Source organism: Lepisosteus oculatus, chromosome 28 (assembly GCF_040954835.1).
Source record: "Lepisosteus oculatus isolate fLepOcu1 chromosome 28, fLepOcu1.hap2, whole genome shotgun sequence".
Classification (NCBI taxonomy): domain Eukaryota; kingdom Metazoa; phylum Chordata; class Actinopteri; order Semionotiformes; family Lepisosteidae; genus Lepisosteus; species Lepisosteus oculatus.
In genome coordinates, this window is record NC_090723.1 from 1,980,332 (window position 1) to 2,005,599 (window position 25,268).

General features: G+C 39.9%; 1 protein-coding gene across 1 annotated transcript in view; it reads left to right on the forward strand.

The window, feature by feature from the left end:
- Window positions 1-2,068: 2,068 nt before the first annotated feature.
- The window catches only part of kcnh6a (potassium voltage-gated channel, subfamily H (eag-related), member 6a), a 76,716-nt gene continuing 53,516 nt past the window's right edge, over window positions 2,069-25,268 (forward strand). The window contains exons 1-2 of the mRNA XM_015361911.2: window positions 2,069-2,833; window positions 14,720-14,950. Of these exons, the coding sequence (XP_015217397.2) occupies window positions 2,758-2,833; window positions 14,720-14,950 (307 nt within the window). The 5' untranslated portion in view covers window positions 2,069-2,757. The remainder of the gene's footprint in view (window positions 2,834-14,719; window positions 14,951-25,268) is intronic.

Sequence of the window (25,268 nt, forward strand, 5' to 3'; positions counted from 1 at the left end):
GTCTCCTGCATCTTCTGGAGTACCTGCAAGCTTGTAGAGCCATGCTGCTCCTATAAATGGTACCAATTCTTCTGCAAGGCCCTGTGGAGCTTGTGGCTTGCCAAAAGATAAAAAGAACATTTCTGACCATCTCCAATTTGCATGTACATTCTAGGATCCATTGGTGTAAAATGAGATGAGAAAAAATCATTTGATGACTCCATTTTGGGTGTGAAAACTACAGTCTTCATAAAAGAGAAAAGAGGCCTCTGAACTGAATATGGAGCTCAGTGCCTCTGTATACAGTGTAAACAAAAGTGTGTGGTCACGGTTTGGATTTGAATCTACAGTGTGGAAACGCAGTTTTATAGTAATGATCCATCTTAATTTACCAATTGCCAATCTTGTTTTGTGGTGTTTCAAAGGGAGAGTAATAGGAAAACCTCCTTTTGTAAAAACAAAATGCCTTTTCTCCATAAAGCATTACTTTACTTCCTAGGATGAACGAGAGCACGAGACATGGACGTGGTATGGGTTGGGAAAGCAACCCACACTGACACTGGGATGATAGGAGCGGCCTCTTTGAGTTTTATCAGGGACTTGAGCTGTGGAGATGAAGACAAGCAGGAGAGGGATTACAGCTCTGACAGCTGAAGCTGTGCCAACCAAAGACAGCGCATTCCTGTCACACCCAACTTCTGAGACCTTTTGTAAAGATCACGTTCATCTGAACATGGTGTATGTCAGCCCTGCGTGACAGCCTTCTGTCAGAAAAGAAACTCTTTTCTCTTCTCATTACATGCGCGGGAGTGAAGCTGTTAATGCCAAAGATGTGGAGGGAGATGATCCGCTACATGTAGAGATCAGCTCTTTGAAAATGCCCAGAACTGTGAAAGCACGGCAGCTATCAGACTGCTCTCAGGCCCTGGTTTGATTCAATGTACTACTTTGATGGTTTATCCTAAAGTTACACATAACTAAAATGTCTCTTAAAATGAGGTTAGCCAGTTCTGGACCTAATCTAAAAAGTTTAATGGAGATGTTGTAGAATCATAGCTTTGTTCCACACAGACACTCCACAAGCCAGTTAACATGGCACTGTCTTTGGACTGTGAGTGGAAACTGGAGCACCTGGAGGGAAGCTTAATGAACACACCCATAATCTACACAGACAGCACCCCAGGAAGCAAGGTCCCGAGCACTGTGAAGCAGTAATGGTAACCACTGCACCACCGTGCCACCTGACTGTAATAAAGATCAGTGAAAGTGAAACTGAGCCACTACCCCATCACAAATCAGAAACCTGGAAACTGATGTCTTTATGTTCTTACACATGAAACCTGCTGTGGGCAGGCGGGTTGAAGCTGCATGGGTTCATGCTACAGTGTGGTCATTAACATCTCGGAAAATACGTTGCATCACAGCAGTCAATTTATCTCGGCTAACGACCGTGAGTCAGATTTCACCTAGTTGAAATCTGAGGATTCGGTGACCCTTTTGCATGCTTAACCTAGTAAATCTGACTGCATTTTCAACATCTCCATGCTTACATCACATATTTAATTTTCAATAGCTACCCACAGTACCACGATTTACTATAATTTGCTTTATTTTTGTTTTGTTTTTATCTTGATTTCACAGTGCTTTTACCATAGGGTACAAAGGAAACCTTAAGTAAGGGGTGTTGATAAAAGGGATTGTGAGCCTGGAAAAAAATGGAAGGACTGTACTTAAAATAACCTTTTATTAGGAATTTCTTGCCCTGCTGGCAACCCCAACTCCATTTACCTTATCTTTTTACCTATCAAGTGAATGTTGATCTTAATGACTGTGCTATATACATCTAAATTTCACTTTGATTGGATTTCTAGTTTCATAACCCCAAGTTAAATAGTCACAGGCAGAACAGTCCCTTGAGAACACTTTGAAATACTGGGAGGCGAGCTCTTCAGCACTAGCAGATAAGACAAAAATAATCATCAGGAGCTCACACAGTGGGGGGAAAAAAAGTTGAAGCGATGTCATGGAAACTGTCATAATACTCAATAGCCTGGCACGGCCAAAGCTGCCTAGGGTCAACAAATTCAGTGCCTTGTTTGTTGTCGAAGCACTTAATAAAACAATGCACACCGCTTGATACGCTTTTATGTGGCAAGAGGCGAGCGTATCAGACGAAATCAGACCCGTTGCTCCCCAAATAAGTGCGCAAACACCCTTGAAAACGTGCGTATTTGCAGCAGCGCCCACTTTGCCGTGCGCTCTGTGGAGGGAGCAGGGAAAGAGACTGGATAATAGTTCTGCACACTGTCAGCCCTGGCAGCTGCCAGCGTTGACAACCTCCTTCTGCCCCACACAGTAAAACTGAGGGGAGCTGTGATTCAGCAAATAAGAGCTTCTTTTTGATGGCCCGTCCCATTGCTCACTACCATGAAGTGGGCCCGCGCCTCCAAGAACACGGAGTTGGCGTTTTCTTTTTTTTTTTTACATTTATGAATCTTCTCCCGCATCTCCCATCGCCAAGTCTCTCTCTTTGTTTTATGCTTTAAAAGCTATCAAGTAGGTGCTGGCTGCGCGCAATCGGCTCCGGCTTCGCGAGTGGAAACGGCGTTTTACCATCGCCTAGGCAACAAGGCGCTCAGCTGCTTCTCCGTTCTTTGCGGCCGCTGCAAACCCCAGTTGCGCTTCTCCCTCGTCCGCTACAATCTTCGGACACTGCGGTATCCCTGAGACGCGGCGAAAGGTTAATGCTAGGGGTAGAGGAACCCGTTGCTGTTCAAAATGCCAGTGAGAAGGGGCCATGTAGCGCCCCAGAACACATACCTGGACACCATCATCAGGAAATTCGAAGGGCAAAGTAAGTAAGGACTTTTTTTTTCTTTATTTCGAGTTTTCACTGCGTTCTTTTATCACTGTTCGTGCCTGTGGGTGATGCCCTTCGTTGTAATGCCCAGGTGCTGTTAAAATCAACAGTTGCTTTTTTTAAAAAAAAAAGAAATCACTTGATAAACTGGAACAGGATGTACGCTACACCTGGTATAGCTATAGTCTTTCAACCATCCATCCGCACTCAAACCAGGCAAATGGTTATTAAAAAAAGTACGATATTATCTACAGTATGTACCCTTTTCATATTATTAACGCATGGCGTTTGACAACTGCAGATAACTTGCGGTTTGTATGGTACTGTCCTGCTTTTCCATAAGTATCCTGCTACATGCCAGCACGTGCTGTTATTGCTACATTATTAGCATAATTGTTATGCTTTTAAACATACACAATTCGTACACATTTCATAACACTCACGCAGTGAGGTTTCGACAATGGGATTGAGTGAAAATCTGCTCTGTTTACAATTACAAGACCACCCCACCTCCCAAATATAGTGCATCATGCAGTATATCAGACCTGCAGCGCTATAGTTCCGCAAGAATATATTGCTGGACCTCGGCAAGATCTGCAACAAAACATTTATTAAGAAAGATGCAGCACTTCAGCATGAACACCTGAATCTAAAAATACTGGTGCTGCAATAATTACTAATAGTGTAACATACAGTATATGAAATTCCTACCATTGTTTGAGTCCTTTACCACTGCCTAAGCGTTTTGTCATGGTGCTTTGTCACCTGGGGTGGAAATCAGAACAGTAATGTACGCTTACATTCTTGTGATGAAAAATAAAATACTGCAACTTGGCTATTCTCAGCTAACCAGAGACACCTGTCAGTTGTGTCTGCCTTCACGTTACTGAACGATTAGACGTTGCACACAAATGAGTTACACTGTTCTTGCGGTCGTGTAGTGCTTCTTGTTTTTCAAGATTCATGTTTATCATAAGCTTTTTTCCTTATTTGCTGGAAACTTCTACATTTTGTGTGGGCCTTATTATCAAACAATTTTTAGATCAATGTAATGCAGCTTGCAATGCAGCTTTAGCTGCATGACAACTGTGTCTCCAGGCTCTCATACAGCTCATCAGCCACCTTAAGACCCTGTGGCCATCAAGACTGAAATCTGAACCCAGCTCCCCTATAGTGCCGGCTAAAGCTACTGTAATTGCAAATGAGCATTATGAGTATAAATCCATCCTTAGGTTTATGTTTAAAGGTACAAATAACCTCTTTAATTGGGCACTGTAGATTCAGTAACATTTGATGTTTTTGTAATGATTAGGCAAAATGTGCATGAAAGACTAACAGAATCAGGTCTCCTACACTGCAATGTAAATTTGATCCATTTTAGGTCTTCCTTATTCTTGTACAAAGTCTTCACAAGAGTACATATCATTTAATTTATTGTATCATAAGCATGGACCTTCTCCGACAAGTGTGGAGTTTGTACAATTAGGTCAGTAAATGCTGGGTGTCTTTTTCAGCTCATCTGTATAAACTGGCATTTGAAAGTTCTGTCATTTCATGTCATTATGCAGGACACTTTTGCCATGCTTGGGTGAAATGGCCATTTTCCCTGTTTAGAAATTCATGAATCTCTGTGACTTTTAAGTACCTTAAAGACAAATCTCACATGCAGTGCAGTGAAATACATATCCGCACAGTCTAGTCTAGTCTGGTCTGGTAGATGGGAATTACAGAGCCCGCTGAAGATCTGAAAAGTTTAAAAATCCAGTTACCATGGGCACTACAGAAGGACTGCTGGTTTCAGTGGTGCAGAACCTGAAAGCAAACTTGGCACAAGCTGTTGAAATGGATGCTGCAGGAATCGAAAATATTTGTGCACGAAAAATGAACAATCACAATGTGCATTTTAAAGCTTCCTGAGCTATTGCTAATACATGTTATGTCTAAAACAAATTACTTAATTGAAACCTCTATAAAAGCATACACTAGCATGTAAGCATAATGGAGTTCATAATGAAAGTTCAGGTTGAAGACTGCTCCTCTCTTCTACCAATCACTCATTAGCACATCACTATAAATATCACCATGGTGATGTCCCCTGTAAGCCCTGCACTGCTACCCTCCCCCAGTGCAGTGCACTGTTGCTGATCCAGTCCCTTTGTTCACCTTACACAGGGGCTGGACACCTCGGCCCTATTCCAGGTGTCACCCTTTCAGCCACTGGCATGCTGAAGACTTTCTAAACACATTCATTTCATACAAGTTTTCCTAAAATGACTGCACTTTGAATTAATTTGTGTAAGTGCATTTAAGAAGAGTTAAAAATACTGACATAATATTAATGAATATTCTACATAATCAGTATAGAATAAGAGCCCATATAATTGAAAGCCTGTAATGGATCCTCATGCTATACACTGGGCATCTGATCTGCTTCCCTGCACAAGCCATGTTTTAGAGCATGAGAAAGTGAGGGTATTGTGTTTATTGGAGGGCTGTGTCATCACCAATTGTGAAATACATAACTTGACTATTACGAAGTCATGAAGAGCAAGAGATGATCTGAAATGCAGGTTAAAAGGGGTGTAAGTGGATTTATGTAGTCACAGTGCACACATACAGTATGCAATATCCTTTTAGTATCATTACACAAATAGCTTCCATCTAAGTAGTTTAATTTAATATGCCTTGTTTAGTAGTTAATCCAATTGGTGGCCGCTGCTATAGCAGACCTTTAGATTAGGGATGGGGTGGACAATCATGGTGCTCATCACCTGAAGACCCGTGAGAAGTTGTTAAGTGGTTCTCATTAAACCAGTAATTAGCTGACTGATCTTGCCAAGAGATGAGCTGGAATGAAAACCATCAGACTCCTCAAGGACCAGGACTGCCCATCCCTGTTTTACTGAGGTGGTAGGTCACAAAGCGCACCATTTAGATGCTTCTAAATTCATATTAGCAAATGTTTTTTTAATTATCCTCCTTGAATTTTCTTACTGGGCTATTATTTAATTGTCAAAATTGGGTTTAGTGGAGGAATGAAAAATGATTGGGCAGAGTGCATTGCTATTCCTGTGTGTTGGCTGACAGGTTATTTCAATAAAGTAATCAAAAGTGCAAATTGCTATCTTAATTATAAACAGCTTTGCAGTTAAGACCAACAAATTAAAACTGAAAACAAGAGGATGTGCAAAGCATTCCTATACTCTTTCATCTGCTAAAGCATTTTGGATCATTTGTCTCAGCTGTGTTACCTTTTGTCCTGCAGAATATTCTGTCAGCACCCTGTGCCATCTGAATTTTCCAAATTATGGTTTCACTGATCTGTTCCAATAACTTTATATTTATATATTTTTTTAGTCATTGCAATAGTGAAAGACCTTGGACCACGTCTAGGTCAATCAAAACGTTTTCATTAGGGCAATGGTTCAAGCCAGACGCATGACATGTTTGTTGGTTCTGGGAGTGGCTTGTCAGCAGGTAAATACAATAGAATAAGTATGAGTGCATGAAGAATCTGAGAAGAGATTACATGCCAACAACCACAGTGCTGTAGACTAATGCATTGTGTTCTACAATATGTCTCCTTGAGCCAAGGAGTGAGCTGGTGATGGCTCATTCTTCTAAGCTTCCATTGGGAATCCTGATTCCTCTCCTGTCTAACCAAGAACTACTACCTAATTAAAACCAATAGAATTAGCTTTTCATAACAGTAGAGCTGATGTGTGCTTTAATTGCTTAAAGCTAGGATCAGGAGGATATCCTGGCCTGCTCACAAACTATCTGTATGACTCTGGCCACAGTGATTTCAAATCTAAACACTACATAGCCTAGACAGAATTCCCAATGCATTATTTCCAACAACTCTGAGAAGTGACTTATCAGTGCTGGAGTTTACATGTTTTTAAAATCTGTATATGAGTGTTAAACCATTTGGATTTCTCGGTACATTCGGGGATAGGTCTCCTTTTTACAACCTCTGTCTTGAAGAATTTAAACATGAAGAATTCATGTAAAAACCGTACAGTGCAGTTTTACACTTTGTACAGTGTTTAGTCATTATTAGGAACACTTTGCATGAATTTGGTCATCTTGGCACAAGAGGAATAAAGGGCAATATTGCTGCTCTAGAGACATTATGCGCAAGTGTGTGCAGAATAATTCCTGCTTTCAAAGGAGGCAAATGAAGGAATGTGAATCCTTTTAGCCCAGAACAAAGGAGTTAACATGGAGCTGGTTTCAAACGGGCCTTTGCAGGAGTGAGAAAATCACAGGCTGGAATCCAGTCTCTCCTGTGGCGTCCTGCACTGCATATTGTCTTTCATGCTGGTGTTTTGCTTCGAAAGCAGTGGAGTTAATTAAATCTGAAGGGTCTCTTCGTGTCAGACTGGATGGCACAACAAAACTTTTGTTAAAAACGACTAATATTATTTGTATCATGTCTTTGTTGTGACTGTGCTAGTGGATAAATTTAGATTTGTATAAATCTGTCTTCCTTATCTGAGTGTGTGTGTTGTGGGCCGAATTCCTTTGTTGGGTCTGGCTTCTGATCGCCCAGGGGAGCATCAGCTCAGCCTTTTCATAATAAACGTAGGTACATTTTATTTGAACCTGAAACCTCTGTGACGTGTTTTTTTCCTGTGTTTAGAGTTTCTTTCAGAACCACACGTGACAGCTTTCCATTATTTCTGATAGTGTTTCTATTTCTCACAAGGCTTTAAATGGGAACTGCAGTGCCAAATATCTCGGACTGATTATTAAAAGTCGGTAACTAAATTAATTGATGGTATTGGAAAATGTTACAAATTCAGAATTAAGCACAAAATCGTGAACTTTGTGAAAGTACTGTATGGCCATGTTGCTGCAAACCACTGATCTCACCATGGGTGAGAGCGAGAGTTTGCAACAGTTCGTGAGCATTGTGACGTGATGCTGCCCTTCCTGCTCACTAGTCACTGTAATGACTAATGTATTGTATGAGCGAATAAGTACAGTAATATTCCAATGTAATCTGTATAACAAGTAAATTGCAGTTGTTGGCAAAACTGTCTCAAAGTTGAGAGCGATATCACTAATGGATTAAAAGAGATGTATTCACAAGCCTGCTTGTTTACAACATCATACGGCCGCTTCACATCTCTAGAAGTTTGATACCTATAACTAATATTTTTTTCTGTAATTAATGTGGGCTAAAATTCTCCTTCCATGTGTGCTAGGTGTTTAGATATGTCGGAAAGAGAAACAATATATTTTGCTATGATAGAGTCTTATTTGATACATTTGAGTGTTTTTAAAATTATTAAAAGGTCCAGTACAATACCCTCTGACATATTAGGGCAGCAAATTGTTATCCCCTTTTCAGCATTAAATGCAACCCAATTAAATCAGCAAATCCTTTTTGTAATAATCTGATCCACTTTGAGTTTTTGCATGTTATTGGCTTGTTCTGATTTTCTGATTTAAATGTACTACTTAAATCTCATGTTTTCTGCTGATGAACTCTATGGTTGGATGTCATGGGCTACTCTCTGTAAGTAGCTGGGCAGCATGGATCGACTTTTGTTTGTGATCTTTCATGTTTTCTAAACTGCCTGCATAGCACTGCATACTTTAAAAACACAATGATATGGATTCTAAAGACACATGCATTGTTAAACTAAGCATTAACAAAACCATAGAAATATAAAGAATGTATGCCTTAATAGGGAGTTTGAAAATTGTACTGCATGTTGGCCAATAAATAAACAGATAAAATCACTTTATAAACATCAGAATTCACTGTGCTGCTCTTATCAATAGTTACATCATGTATAAAAACAAGTGAGCCTGTTCCAGAGGTTCTTTTCATTTTTCACACTTTAACTGTTCCATTACTCCTGATCTCTGTCCATTAAATGATTCTCAAAACTATCCTGACTCACCATTGTAATTCTTACAAATTGTGAAGCATGGTAGAGCATTTCATAGTATCAAAAACATGTCATCAGAGATGCTCACTTTCACCTGTTGCTTTACTTGCATTTAGAGGCACTAGCTCAAATTGTCTATCAGTCTGTTATTTCTGCCTTTATTGCGATCTTAAATACTGAGCATTGCTCTAGTCTATGGTGTATATACTGTATGTCACCCAGGTCCTACGTCATCTACTATTTCTGATAGCTTTGTTGCTCTATCAGGGTATGGAATTAATGGGCCCATATCACCATTACTGCCTTTAGATTTTGCAATAGAAAAAACTGGCTTTCGTAACCACACCAGTCCAAGTGTCCAACATCCCCTCCTGCAGTTGTCACTGAACCTAGCAGGAGAAAGCTCTACGTGAGTGATATCAAGAAAGGCCAGGATCCAATTATGCCAGAGCTGAGAATACAGCGTCTCCCAACACACTGCCAACAGCTTTTTAGCTTCAGTTAAGACCAGCCAACCAAATCCGTTTCTAACACCGCGACAGGTCAAGATCAGAGTTATCAATTAACAAGAGCACTAGTGGGAAGCCCCTCTTTGAGGGGTCAAGTGCTCTCTGTGAAGAATACACAGTGCATTAAAATGATTAATGCTACTTACTACTTAATGGAAAATTATCAAATCATATTAAATCATTATGGGACTGCAGCAAGTAAGTTCTGTAAAGGTATTTAATATTAGAGTGAATGGTTGAAGCTTTATGGTACAGTGATAAATAGACCTTGGAAATGCTATTTGTTTTTGAATTTTATTTTTTATTTATTCCATCATGTGCTTTCACGGGATAGTCCAAACTGCATTATAATAAAAGTATTGAATATTTTTATTTTGGTTTGAAAATAGCCTAATATCTGATTAAAAACAGATCATCATTACTCAGGTCACTTTATTCTGCAGTTCAATTAACATACAGTAACAGGTAATAAAGAACATTCATCACATTTTTCTTCACAGAGGTCACGTGACCCCTCAGCCTACATGAAAGTACAACTCTCTTGTATGTTTTCCAGCCATTTTCAAAACATCCCAATTTGCTAAAGTCTATGTAGCAGATTATTTTTTTTAGACATTGGGATCTGTTGAAGTGGACACTTGGACTGCTGCAGCTGATGTACTCAAATCCTTATTGCATGACACTGCTGCTGTAAGCCTAAAAATGAAAAAAACACATGGCATGAGAGGTTTAGGATAATGAAATTAGGAGTAGCTGGGCGGCATGGATCAACTGGCTTCTCTTGTTTGTGATCTTTCGTGTTTTCGTTACTGCCCACACCACACTGTATACTTTAGTAACACAGAGATATGGATTCTGAAGACACATACATTGTTAAACTAAGCATTAATAAAACCATAGAAATAATAAAAAGAATAATGGGGGCTTTTAATCTGCAACTGTGTACCACAAACCCATGCACCTGTTGGAGCAGTGAACCAGTCAGTTTGCACGCAGTGTTTCCTGCATTGAAGGAAGACATGCAAACTGAAGTTAGTTTTCTCTCATTGTCTTGTTGGCAAAAGAGATAGGTCAATAAGTTATTTTGGCCTAAATAATTAAAATGGTCTAGTCTATGAATTTAATAGTGTGGCTATAAGCATCATAGTGTTCATTGCAATATTCTTAATTCCATCCATCTATTTTCTAAGCATTTAATCCAAATCTAGAACATGTGGGAGCTGGAGCCTATCCTGGCAAGCAAGGAGCCTAAGGCAGGATACACCCTGGATGGGACGCCAGTCTATTGCAGGGCGCACACGGACACACGCACACACGCACACACGCACGCACGCACGCACGCACGCACACACACACACCAGGGACAGTTTTCCCAGAAGCCAGTTAACCTATCAGTATGATTTTGGATGATGGGAGGAAACCAGAGCACCAGGAGGAAACGTACGCGATCACAAGAAAATATATATAAAATAGGAACTCCACACAGATAGCACCCCTAGCCTGGAAGGGAACCCAGGGGCCCAGCACTGTGAGAGCCCACTGGGCCGCCGTTCTGTCTCACTCCTGATTGCCCATTTCGGCAAAGATCAACAGGAAAACCAATAGGTTTTAAAGACAGCCTTCAGTTGTTTTCAGTTTACCGAGTAACTCTTTCAAATGATATTCATGATTATCCTTTATCCTCAGCTAGTTTCAGCAGTAGGTTCTCTCTCTTTGCTTACAGTACCACTCCCATCTTCCTGAGAACAGGCATGCTAATTACAGTCAAAGGTAGTTAAAAATAGTGTCTGCATGCTCTGTTGCAGCTCAGGATGAAGCAATTAGAGCTTGCATTCTAATTGCTTTTGAAAATTGTTTTTTTTCTTTAAATAAACAACTATACTCTTCATATTTCCGTTTTTCAAGCTCCTAGGAGGAAAAGATTCAAATAGGTAAAAGACCTTTTTCCGAAGACAATTTAGAGATTCACTCTGTCGGAAAAAAGTAAGTATATGAACATGAAGTCAACATGCAGCTACTGTAGGCATTAAAAATTAGAAAAACATGGATTTATTTTTTTCTGAGTATTTTTCTCATTCAGTAAGTAAACCATTATGATGAATGGCTTACAAAATTTCACCTGGTTAACTGAAACAAGCATTGATTTATTCATTTTGAAACCGGTTGTTCAAATGTATGAGTGGGCAATGGGAGAGAAATTTCACATTGACCTGAAAATTTGGTTACATTTGTATCACATCCTGCATACATCCCTCTATTTCAGTGTCACATTCTATAATACATTTTGTCTTTTCAGGAAAAAGAAATGTCTTTTGCTTCTAAATTTGACAAACACATAATCACATGAACACATAATTTACAAATAGTTTAAAGTTGTCATCCATAATCTAAGTTTATGTAAATCATTAGGAGATCATGATAACTTCCTTTTATAAACCCTTTACATTACACTTATAAAGCATCCTTGAAAATGTTATTTGCTGTTTAAAGTAATTTTTCATTCATACTACAGTATATATTATTCTAATGGGTAAATCATTCTACAGTACACTGTAATGTAGAAAATATTGAATATTTCAGGTTGGCAATAGCCTAATAGTTTTTTTTTAAATATCATCGTAACTCAGATCACTTTAATTTGGTGCTAAAACAACACAGCAGGTAGTAAGTAGCATTAATCATTTTAATGTATTGTATTCAAACAGCTGACTGAACTCCGAATATACTGGGCTGTTCTATATCCGCATTAAAGCTGCCAGTTTTTGTTTTCATTGTAGACATTGCAGAATGCCTGTGGGTGGCAATTGGTGTGAAGGATTTTGCTTCTAGTATTCCAGTGAAGAAATAAAAAAAAACACATGAGAATCAATTAAGATCTTTTTAAAACCCACGTAGTCACGGTTGTTTCATGGTGTTATTGTGAACGGTTAATTACTGACTTCTGGAACACAGTGAATGTGGGTATCTGCTGTGGCTCCTTCTTTTCTTGCTATGAAATGTTTTTCCCTTTATTTTAAACATGCGTGAGACGAGCATTACTGTGATGCATTTTACAGCAGTAAGTTCCACTTTGTTGTTTTATAGAGGGAGACAGAAATCTCAGTTCTGCCTATGAGCTGTGTGGATTTATGCAAGTCTCTTAATGCAAATGCATCACATCCCTGTTCCTCCTTTGTTTTCAACTAGAGCAAAAAGCAAGACTTGTTTTAAAGGCTTTTTTTTTAACTGAGGGACTGCACTGTTAAAGGTATTCAGAGTCAAAGCCCCGGAGTTCAAAGGTCAGATTTTAATCTGGGCTACCCCATTAGGATTCATACTCTTCCAGAGTTTTTGCTGCTTGCCTCAGTACGTGTACCCGTGTGACTCATTGCTGCCATTGGAGCTGTAGATCTGGTGTTTGAAACACGATGTCGTGTGTTCTCATCAACTTGTAACTTGGTAGTAAACAGAAATGATTGCTAAAAAGAAAAGGAAATCCCAATTTAAAAATTATTTTAAAATATTGTAATGGGATCATACTAGTGATGGAATGGGGGACCTCGGACAGCCTGGTTATTGTTGTGATTAGTGTTGGTGGACCAGTAGGTGGCGCTGTTCCCTCTTTGCCAGAGTTTCCAAACCAACTCCCCAGTATGGTGTCTGGGCAAGCTGTGCTATAGGAGGTGCCCTTTGGATGAGATGCTGAAGAAGACATTATATGGTTTGGTAAAAATGCTCATCATCCCTGCCAAACCTTCAGGATGGACATCAGTCTCTGCTGAGTATTTTTTCTGGCATCCTTTTCAGGACAGGTGCCAGAGCCACTGTGCTCTGTTTATATTAATGCATAAGAGTCTGGGTTTCTCCGAGGTCAGAGTGGGGAGCAATGCCTCGTCTCAGTTTAAAAGGAGGTTTGCTTCTGAAATTACAGGGTAGTTGGTATTTTATGATTATGAATTCACAGGGATTTTGTAGATACCTCATTAAGACCTCAGGAGAGATGCAGGTCAAAAGGCTTTATACTCTACGGTTTACAGAATTATTCATCCGTCCCTGATAAAAAAATAATATTTCCGTGCTCAGTTCGGGGTCTTCCGCAATAAAAGCCGGTGTGCTCTGACAGGGCTGACCTCTTGACCTAGTGTTTAATGAGCTACGAGCCCAGTAGCTCCGAAACCTTCTGAAAACAAAATCCATCCTGTCGCTTCAGCTCCGCTTCGCGCGACGGGAACGGTGTCTGCGCTGCCTAGCAACGGCATTAATGAACTCGGTTGCTGTGCCGCTTGTGCTCTGTGTGTGACACGGGGCTCAGTGCTTGATCCCTGCTCCTGCAGGGCTGCAGGATGCCAAGATGAGCCTTCATGTGCACCCAAGGACACTGCAATCTTCCACTCTTGTAAAACGTTATTTTCCTTCTCCAGTAATCCCCCGGTGCTTGGGCGAACTGGAGTATTGCACTGTAGACTGTCCAGGAGATAATCCAGTCATCACTTGAGCACACAGTGACGCTCGCGGGACATATTAAAATTTGAACAGATCGATACCCTGGTTACTTCTTGTTGCTGACAGCACTTTTTCCATCTGTAAGCAAAGGTTTGTCAAGAAACATACTTCCATCCATCCCCCCTTTTTCTACCTGTTTCTTCCAAGGGGGAAGGGGTAGCTGTGGCCTATCCTGGCAAGTATAGACATACGTGATGTGTCTAAAAGAGAAGTGTACCTCAACACCATTGAAGGGATAAAAATATGACACCCGTCCATGGCACTTGAAACTATTTATTTGGAAGCTATCTATCATCATCTTGTGGTTCCACAGTGGTGCCGTTTTAGTAAACATTGAGAGTAATTTTTTTTGGTTTAATGTTTATTTAGTCTGTGCTATATTGGATTTGCCTGGATATCTGTTTATATTTCTGGGTCATGTCCATCAGGTGCCTGGTGGGTTTGGATATGTTATACCCTGGAGAGCTGATCCCCATTGAATCATTAGCTTATAAAGATGTGGAGCAAATATTTAATATACAGTATAAGCAACGGATTGCTTTCAGTTTAAGTCAAGAAGAGATAAGTTTGTATAAGAGTCTGAAAGCTCTCAGCATTCTGAGGTCAGGACTGGACATCTCTTTGGTAGTCAAGTCACTAAGTTTAATAGTTGAATCATTTCCAATGTTCATGTAAAGCCCCACAACATTAATATGTTTATAGTTATATTACAGCTACTATAAATGAGAATGATTTAGCACAGAACTGCAGAAAAACAATGTAGTTTGGTATCAGACTATTTAAAATTTAGTACAGCATTTCAGTAATTTAGTACTGTGTTACATTTTATATACAATTTGATTATCTAGAAGGATATTGTAGTATTATATGTGGTGCTTGAAGTGAGTTGCGCTGCCCTCCCAGGTGTGCGGGGTGAAAAGAGGCTGGCAGCTCAGCGAGGCTGTCTCTCTCCCTCTCACGGCCTTCTCCATGTCCTTCTCCAGACCGCAAGTTCCTCATCGCGAACGCCCAGATGAAGAACTGCGCCATCATCTACTGCAACGAGGGCTTCTGCCAGATGTTTGGCTTCTCTCGGGCAGAGATCATGCAGCAGCCCTGCACCTGCCAGTTCCTGGTGGGGCCCGGCACCATGAAGAGCGCCCTGGCTCAGCTGGCACAGGCCCTGCTGGGCTCTGAGGAGAGGAAGGTGGAGATCCTGTACTATGCCAAGGAGGGTAAGCGAGGCCAGTTTTATCAGTTTTCTCTGGTGTGACACTTTATTGTAAGTATCACCTCTTAGGCATGTTGAAGGCATGTGTTTGGCATTTATTCTGACTTCTTGGCTCTTAACAAATCGTGAACTCTCATGTGCAATGATTAGGGATATATTAGCCTATCATTTAGCACTCACTAGCTCTTAAAGGATGATATACTACATGGCTGAGAAAAAATAAATAAGAACATTGTAACACTTTATTTTAAGCACTACTTATTAGGCCATGTGTTGGTGATTTGTTTTTGACATGGTGTTGAATAAGTCTAAGTAACTATCCTTTCCCCTTGCACAGTTAGTTCCTGGTGACTAAAATAATGCCATTGATTTGGGTATCATGTAATTCCCTTAAATAATACACTTTAATTTGCTTTTAAAGCATAATAATTTTAGAGAGATATGCAGTAGAAAAATACCATTAAAAAGATGATAGATTAATAAAATAAACAGAAGAATAAGAGCAATCCCTTTATCTCACTAGCGATCTTTTGCATATGATAAACGAAAACAGCAGTACTCAGCCCTGGCCTTGGGGAACATTGTATCTTCTGCTTTTTGTTTTCAAGTTCTAAATTACTGAGCTAAATGATCCATGGCTGTTCTTTTTAAAAAGTTGGATAGGTTTGTTAATTAATATCAAATTATGGACCAGTTTCTGAGATTCACTCATACTGTACATTCATTTAGGTGTGTGACATGGAAGTAACTGGACATCTGGACTACAAAGTCATTTCTTTTTGGTGGGGATGTCTCATGCAGTGTCTTTCTGACATACGTATAGATGTCATTAAATGGTCACCTAACTGAGAGTTGTTTAGTCGCAAATAAGACACAACCCACCTGAAAAGCATGTAGAGGAGAGAATTGCTTGAAATCCATACATTTTCTTACTGCTTCTTCCAGGGGAGCCAAAGCCTATCCCAGCAGGCAATGGACACAAGGCAGTGTACATCCTGGCCAGGACACCAGTCCATCCCAGGGCACAGCACACAAGCCAACACAGAAACTCACACCAGGGCCAATTTTCCCAGAAACCAATTAACTTAACAGCATGTCTTTTGGTTGTGAGAGGAATCTGGAACACCCAGGGGAAACCCACGCTAATACACGCAACATGCAGATAACACCCCAGATCTGGAATTGAATCCAGAGCCCCAGCACTGCAAGGCAGCAATGTTAACCACTGCACTGCTTGACATTCTGTTTGCTAAGTGCCTTTGCAGTTGCACACCTGTAGCGGAGTAGATTTAAAACCAAAGACTTTGTGCAGGAGCAGGTTAGAAGGATGTGTCCTTCAATTGAAAGGACCAGTTTGCCTCTGTGACTGAAAGCTCAGCTGGAACAAAATCAGCAAATTCCTGATTTTTGAGTCCTTCAAAATCAGGTTTGAGAACCCATGATCTAAAGTCACTGTAACACAGGACCCCATTTATCCTTGAGTAACGTAGAGAATCAGATTCCATGATTTACCGCTGGCATCTGCCTTGAAGCAGGTTTTTGTGTTTGTACATTCACTGTTTTCCAGTTTTGTCCCAATAGTTTTGTTGAATCTACGGTGTTTGAAACAACAGAAGGCTTAACTTTGCTCATTTCCAGATCGAGTCCATAAATATCTGTGCTAAAAAAATGATCATCCTTCTTCCTGAAGCCTTATGGCATGTGAGAAGACAATAGTATATTAAATGACTTCACACAAATTGGAGATTTGAGTTGAAATGTCTTATCAATGTATTGCAATGTTAATACTGACACACAGGTTTCACTGCAGAAGTAGCAGAATAAAGTACTGTAAAGGCCAGTGAAACTGTTGAAATGCAGGAAAGAGAAAACTCAAGGGAGATTTAAACTGGGAAACCATGACAGAGCATCACGCTGTACAGCACTGTGACAGAGTGGGCTGCTGGTCACGACAGCTGGGCTCTTGTGGCTTGTCCTCTAGTGAGGACTTTTCACATAATGGAGGTGGTGTCACACTGCTACAGAGGAAAGTTTATCAGAGTGTAGAACTGAAAAAACAATTCAAGTTCAGTCACAGTCAATCATGGTCACTCGCAAGCTCAGAGCAGACACGCTGGCACTCCCTTGATAGATAGCTGCAAACTCTGCGCACCACCATAACACTGGTCTTGTCTCGGGAGAATTTTACACAGTCTATGTTTGAAGGGAGGGCGATGTCACTATAGTAACATGCCATGAAGATTTTACTGAAGAACATCTAAATGTTGCATTTGGAGTTTCTTAATGTTTTTGTTATATAGTTCTGCTTATGTATTCGACTGGCCCATTTCAGGATTCCTATGAACAGGAACAGGAGGTTGACTTTTGAATAAAAAAACAAGTTTCCCGTGTGTTTGTTATTTTTTAGCTCCCTTCATGTCCTGTTGCACACTTCAGCCATGAAAATGTATCTGAATTTAGAAGAGATAAACTAAACCTTGCTTAAAGCCACCTTGTTTATAAAGTCAGTTTGATTTGCATGCAACCATTGTAGGATCCAATAAAATGAAATATGCATTAGGCCCATGGATAATGTAGTGCGGGTTTATTTATTGAGCAGGCAGGTGTCTTCATAGGAAAACTCATTATGGGCACTTCATCATCGTGAATTCATGAATGCTTTAACAATAACAAAACCATTGGATGTAGTCCGTGATTGACAGCATTTTAATAAGCTGCATTTTTCCAAGTGATAAATCAATTAGGCAACAATTTTCTTCCTTCCAGTCTGATTGATTTCGCAGTGGGAGGAAAGATAAAGTTCTCTAGAGTCCTGTCCATTGCAGACAGCTCCAGCTCGCACAGCTCCGTAGTTACACTTCTAGAAATAATTTGGTAGCCTTATTCTTTCTATTCTATGGTTAGCAGAATGAATTAATTAAGCAGAGAATGCAAACTTCATGATCATCATTTTGCCACATGTCAGAAGGGCCTCTTTGACATAAGCTCGTTTAAGATTTCAGTGGTGCATTGAAGTCAACTGTAAGATACAGTACATGCATGACTAACAGCCTAGTTGCTTGGCCTCCTGGCCAGCCACTGGGGTCACTGCTGTGTGGTGAACCAAGGGAATCCAGCTGATGTAGTCCACCCACAGCTGGCAGTGCAGGGAATCCGGATCACAGCTGGGTCAAGACACAGTTCAGATTCTACCCAGCTGCTAACTGTTGTCGATTAGGCAACCTTGAGAGCCATCAGTGTGTTCATTTCACAACTGGTCTGTTAGCCAGGGCTCTGCTTTTCAATCCTCACGATACAAGTGTCAGATGGTTTGTGTTTCAGCTGACCTCTTAAGTTAAAAGCTGTGGCTTTATGGATGTGAAATACAATCAAAATACATAAAAGACTATTATTTTTTCATTTAAGTGTGCAGAAACTCAATGGGAATTAAAATCAGAAAACACTGCAGCCAGGGGGATTAGGTAAATCCTTCCCTTTGCTGCCACATGTCCTGCAAGATTATTTTGTTTTGTACTTAGATTTATCATGCTAATGACTCTTGAATTAACCTCTAACGTCTAAATACAAGGAAATGAGATTCGCAGTTAATATTGCAGTCTGTGCAACTGCAGAATAATTCAGTGGGACTTAAATGACTGATTGCAAAACTAATGTAGAGGCCAGCAGCCAGACCCTCTGTGGCGTTTTTTTGTAAAGTGTGCAGCAGAGTTAAAGCAGTGGGAATCATAGTTGTTTCTGATAAACCTAAACTTTATTAATCAAGCCTTGATTGGTCAGAACATCTCGTTGTGATTTTTATGGGATAACAACAGGGATAGTTCTATACTGCGGCTGTCTGAGTCTTGTTGTGATTAGGATGATTTAATTAGGACCGATGAAGTGGTGCCATTAGTTATGCCACATGATTTCTCTGGAAATGTCTTCTAAGAGGAGGACAATGGCACGGGGCTGTGGTTACACTATTTAAGAATCTAGGGGTTTTTAGCTGTTCTGCATGCTCATTAAGCATATAGTTCTGAGAACATTTCAATATAGGATATGAGGTCTATATGTGGGAACCATTTCCTGAAGAAATGGGGGGAAAACCTTGGCAGAAATCCTAAGATTGTTATGCTGTGTTCTGAGAAGCACGTGTATAAAATGACAGAATTGCTTTTTGTGTCTGAAGCATGAAATCCTTTTGGCAACAGTGCTGCCTGCTACAGACCTTTTACTTTGACATTTATCTATATTTTCCAATAATTTCATGTTTTGAAATGGGTGACACCCGAAGAAGGCTCCACTGCCGAAACGTTGTGTTTTCTTTCTTCTCTTTTCAGAATTGAATAAACCTATTACTTGTTCCTTTGCAGGAAAATGATTAGTTTGATTGATGGCTTAAATAAATGTTCAAAAGCTGAGTTGGAAGAGGCTGTGAGACATTGTGACTCCACAGTGCTGGAGTTGTGACACCACATTTATCTACAGTAACTTGATCTTATCAGCATTTCTGTTTTTAAAGAGAAGATATTTATTTTCACAGATGGGAAAACTGAACAATTAATGTGTTTTCCTGTGCACATTGTTTAATTATTCTGGGCAGAGTTTGCTTTGTAACTGTGAATAACCCCTCTTTTAACCCCTTCAAATGCCCCAGGACTGATATGATAGCAGTTGAGGGTATGTCTTCTATTTGTCTCATTATGCTCCAGTAGTGTTTGCAATTAAAACCTGCAAATACTTTAGTTTTAACGAAAATTAAGGATTTAAAATTGCAAATCCGATGAAATAGAAACCAATAATAAGTACAGTCAGAACTTTTCACTGTTGATTGTGAGTTTCATTGATGCTGTTGAAGGCTAATCGGAATTGAATTAATTTCTGGTTATAAATGAACATGTCCAGTGGAGAGACAAATCTCCACATTTTAATGTAGCTTTTCACAAGGGGAGATTCCCCAGACAGCATAGGCTGTGACCACAAGCTGATATCATAATGGAAATGTCATTAGTTTCCCAATTCCCAGCACACGTGTCTGCTCAGAAGCCCCTTATCAGGCCCAATTCTTCAATGCTTTGGAAAAAGCCATCAGAAACCATGGTAATTACCAGAATCTAGTTTTCTATGTAGACACTACAGGTTTCCATGGATGCTGAATACAAATACAGTGCTGGTCTCAATGACAATAACAAAGGTCATTGAAAAAACAGGAAATAAATCATAATCCCTTTACTCAAGCACAAAATATATTTTGAAGGACCTGGTTTTATCTTGTTTTTTGTTTTTTTTTGCTTTCTAAGTTTACCTTGTGTGTTTCTTCCCATTCATATTTTATGTTGTTCAGTAAATCATGAGATCATCAATATAAGCATATGAAACAATCATATATCCCTAATTCTATTTTGCAAAACGATGCTGCAAAATGATGCTGACTGTACATCACTGGCAGTTGAAGTCGTCCTGGTTTTTTAATGGCTGATGATGAGATTTAGAAGAGAGACTTGCAAAAATAATCTGCTGTTTTACAAACAGGAGCAACATAAACCCAGGACACAGGTCATGTTGTCTGTGTCATTATTTCATCTGTGCAATAATCTATTTATGATTCAATACTGGCATCATCATCATTATACAGCAATTAGAGGAATAAATGCAATATTAAATTATTTAACTTAATTACAACTATGGATATTTTTAATCTTGATGATCCAATCTGTTATAGCAGTTTTTAATTTTATTTAAAAACAGTAAACTAAGAGTTGTGTAAAGAGGGGATCACTTCTTTATTCCCCTTAAGGAAAAAGTCAGTGAATGTACAAAAATAATAGAAAAGGTATGCACATCCAATTCTCGGGTAATCTTTCCAAACTGCACGAGTGAAATGTGCCAGAGCCCAGGTGATCTGATATTCAAAGGTACAATTTATATCATATCATTCACTCTCCTCTGTTATTTCCTGTGTTATCTGTGATATTAGAAGCTTGCTGAAGGATTCTGTGTGAGAGAGTACCCTCAGGTTGGCATTTTCAGCAATCACTCACTGTTCTGGTAAAGACAGCTAATTACAAGGAAGTGAACAATTGAATGAATACACTTTGTCCAGAGCTGACAAGGAAAGAAAATACTGGAGGTACACAGTGCTTGGTGAATCCAGACTAAAAGCTCCGCACTATGTAGTTGTTAAGATACTGTAGGTTAAATTTGCAAGAGCATTCCCTTGGACCATAGGCAACATGTTGACCAACAGTTTAAAATTATGTCAATGCTGTCTCATCAAAGAGCACATGAGTAGTCAGGTACACAAATGGGAGCACACTGGTCTGGCGTTCCTCATATTAACATCATACGTGACATTACATCATAAATGACAGGAGGTTTGGCATCTGGTTTGCTTGGTTGGTAATAGCACAGGTATTGTCCAGGGTATTAGAGTCAAATTCCAGATTCCCAAACCCTTTGTGTACACAAGCAGATGTTTGTCTCCGTTCTAAGTACAGTTTTCTTCAGTTTCAGCTTGTGTCTCTGATTCTAAAGAAGATATTTGGGTTAGCTTTGTTAATTGACTGAAAAGAGTCCTTTTTAACCTGCCAGTTTAGAACATCCCTCAACATGTGTCTGGACAGATTAAAAAAACAGCAACCATCTTTTTTTAAATGTTACATAATTTGTAGGCAATGTTATGTGTGTACAAAATGTCATTGTCTCACAGTGCACACCTTTCCTGTTTCTCCTGCTAAGCACCTGTATATTCATGTTCACAACCTTCTGTTAGAAGGTCTCTAGTAACAAATATTATACTCAGTTAACTGCACAGTGACCATCTTCAGTACAGGAAGACTGTTTCTGTTTTACTCCAAACGATGTCTAAATTGCTCACGTGGACAAATTACCTGCTTAAGTGGTCAAAGAGCAAACATCCATTTATAAAATGACATGTGCTGTTCCTCACTAGGACAGAGTTGGCTGCCCCTGACATTTTGCTGAATAACGATTCTATTTAAAAGCACTCAGTGAAGAATAAAAGGGGGAGGATAAGCTTTAACATTTGCAAGCCCTGAACATTATTTATGTGTTATTCACTGCTGGAAGGAAGACATGTAGAATTGTGAATTTAGACTGAAAATGCTCAATCAGTGTTGGGAGTATTATCTGTACTGCAGTGTCCTCACCAATATATTTTTAGAAGTTGCTAATAGCAACATGAAGCTAACTAGCTGAAATAGAAGGAAGCATCTCTTCTTTTTTTAGCTTGTGGTGTGCAATTGTCTGTTAATTATGTCAGGCTTAATGTCACTGGGCTCATTGCAGGTTTGCCACATGACCCCATGACTGGAGCACAAGTTGTGACGTTTCTGTTACCCCCAAACTGAACGTTTCAATGTGTAATGTGAGTAGTACACCATTGTTAAATTGATATCTGTCTGTTTCTCAATCCATATGATGAGTAAATTATATGACCACACATCTATTCTGTTTTGTGACATTCAAAAATAATTGTACCATGTTTTTTATCATTCTCAAATCATTACACTTAATTGACAGTCTTTCAGAAAAGATTAGCTGTTCACACAGTAGGAATGATGTCTGCTACTTGATTAGATTAGATATTAGTGTCAAAAATACAAAATGGGTCACCACAGGCAATGAGATATATCAAGTGTGATAAAACACACAACAAAAGCTATTGATTACAATATTCATTTGTTGCCTGTCAGTGTATTATAAATAAAATGCTGTATATGCAACATATATATTTATTTTGGTAATAGACTATGATTTTGCTATATTGCCTGGAAGTACCTATGCACAATTAATAGCTTAATAAACCTAAAATGCTTAACTTAATTGTTTATTAATCAGAGTTTAGGGAAAACATAAAAACAAATTCTTACATAAGAACTGGTTCTATGTATCCTGAAATTACCTGAAAATGGATTACAGCTCTGGAGTCCTGGACGGCAATAATCCAGCATTTGTTATTGGTCAGTTCATATCTCTAGCACCTGTAGACCTACATTTTTAAACATTTATTTTATTTTTCACGTATTCCCACACACTTAAGGTTTGCCACTTCTTCATGTTTCCACTCAGAGTTGGTACCACTATTGCACAGAGAGAGTGAGGGTGAAAAAGTCAGGGCATGCCCACCTCCCCCATCTCCCATCAGCCTTCCTGCTAACTTGCTGCTCGATGCACAGGGCCTCACAGGGGTGGCCTACCGACCGGAATAGTGTTGAATCTCTCGCTGACGTCACTGCATGCCCGCAGAGCCAAGATATTCCTGGATGACAAATCGCAGTGCCCTGGCAGTTGTCCACAAGTGCTCGGGGAATCCTGGTTCCAGCCAGCTAGTGGCATGATCCAGGCTATAGTGTATGAGACTGTGCTTGGGGTGAGTGTCTTAACCTGAGCCATTTGGGGAGCCCCTGATCCATTCAATTGGTACACAGAGGAGGGATTGTTAACATGCAGCTGCTGTGGCTTCCTGGCACTCTAGGTACGTAGACCTACTGTAATGTCACCTGTGGAAAGACTTAACTAGATAACAGTAATAGACGTAAGAGGTTCCCAGGTGTGATTACAGGACTGCACATTTTTTCCAGCTGACCTACGAAGTTGTTCATCTGTTTGAAAGTCATGTATAAAATGTACTAGCTCGGAGAAGGTCTTTAACATTTCAGCTTAAGCCTTTCAGCCGAGGAACTGAAAGCAATTAAAGAGTTCAAGTAAATCATATTATTCAGAGAGGGATTCAGTAGTGTACCTGAGAGCTGAACTGGAAAGCAATGAGAGCAGTATCACAGTGTTGGGAACTGAAATCCCTAGAATGAGGTAAAGCAATCAGACAGGAATAAAAAGAGCATTAAAGGTGCCCTTTTATACCGGGTTTTCATTTCCCAATGACATTTCTGTAAGTGTACAGCTCTGGTGTTTTAATCTGTGGCCTTCAGGTATTTAGTTGTTTCTCTATAAAAAGTCTGCAAAAAATGTACCTGAGATTACCCTAACTAGTAATTAATTATGAGCTACAGACTTGTAAGGCATATACTGTAAAAAAACACCCCCTAACTTTAATAAAGCATCTTTCATTCAAACTGCTTCATAAACTGAGTAAATGTTTAATGATATTAGAAAAGACAGAGGCTGTATTTATAGAAGCAGCATTAACAAAACTAAAATGTATACTGATTCAGGCTAGAAGGAGCCATATGGTTATAGTGAAACAATGCATTTAAATTGTTCCTAATTTCCCTTCAGACTGCAGGTGCAAACACAATTCAATATTGTAGCAGTGCACATCTTAAGCATGTCTTTTGTGGTCTTTATAATAACCCCATCTGCTCTGCTGGCTATGTGCTGCTCGCTGTGGAACAGCTAGTAAAATGAACAGAAGAAGAACACAATCGTGAAATTGTGAAATGAATGATGAGAAGGAGGGTGTTGCGTGATGAGCTGTGGGCACAGGGAGAAAGCAGGCTTGCCTCTGTGGGGACACAAGCTGTCAGAGTGGATTAGCCAGCCCGCTGTCTCGTCTACAGAGGTGCAGGTCACTCTCTCTTGCTCTTCCTCCATCTATCATTTCTGTCTCTCAGCATTTATGTCTTTTCTCTGGCTTTTCCTGTGTCAGTTTCATGGTCTGAGTGTGACTTGCAGAAGGGGCAGAAAAGTAGTCCTGTGGAAGTGCAATATGTTGTGGGTTTGGCAGCACGGTGGAACAGTGGTTAGTTATAGCAGTGCCGGGGCCCTGGGTTCAGTTCCAGAACTGGGGTGTTTTCTGCGTAGAGGTTGTATGTCCTCACTGAGTTTCTCACACAGTCTGATGACGTTCTGGTAGTTATAAGTGGCTTCTGGGAAAATTAGCCTGTGTGAGCGTGTCCGTGTCTGTGACTGCACTGCGAAGGATGGCGTCCTGTTCACAGTATAAATTCAATATGCAATAGTATTCAGACCCGTCATGTATCATACCCAGATACTGCCTAGATCAGGCTGTTCATCCAGAGTGAGCAGCGAGGCAAGGAGGAAATAAGTGAGGAGTGTCATTGTGAGGCCAATGAAAACCTTGAAGGAGCTACAGAGATCAGTGGGAAAGATGGGAGAAAAAATCAGTCAACAAACTCTCAGTCACTCCACATAGATGGACTGTATAGCAGAGTGGAAAACCCAGTTTTACCCTTGTATGCAGTTTCCAGCAGAGCACCTGAGTGATCTTTCAAAAATGCGTCAGTGGGCGAGCTGGAAAGGAACAAAGAGAGTTTAATTCCACACCAGAAAGAGAAATAAAGAAGAATAAACAGTGATTCAGTTGTGCAGCTTGCTTCACAAAAATATCCATCAATTTTCTA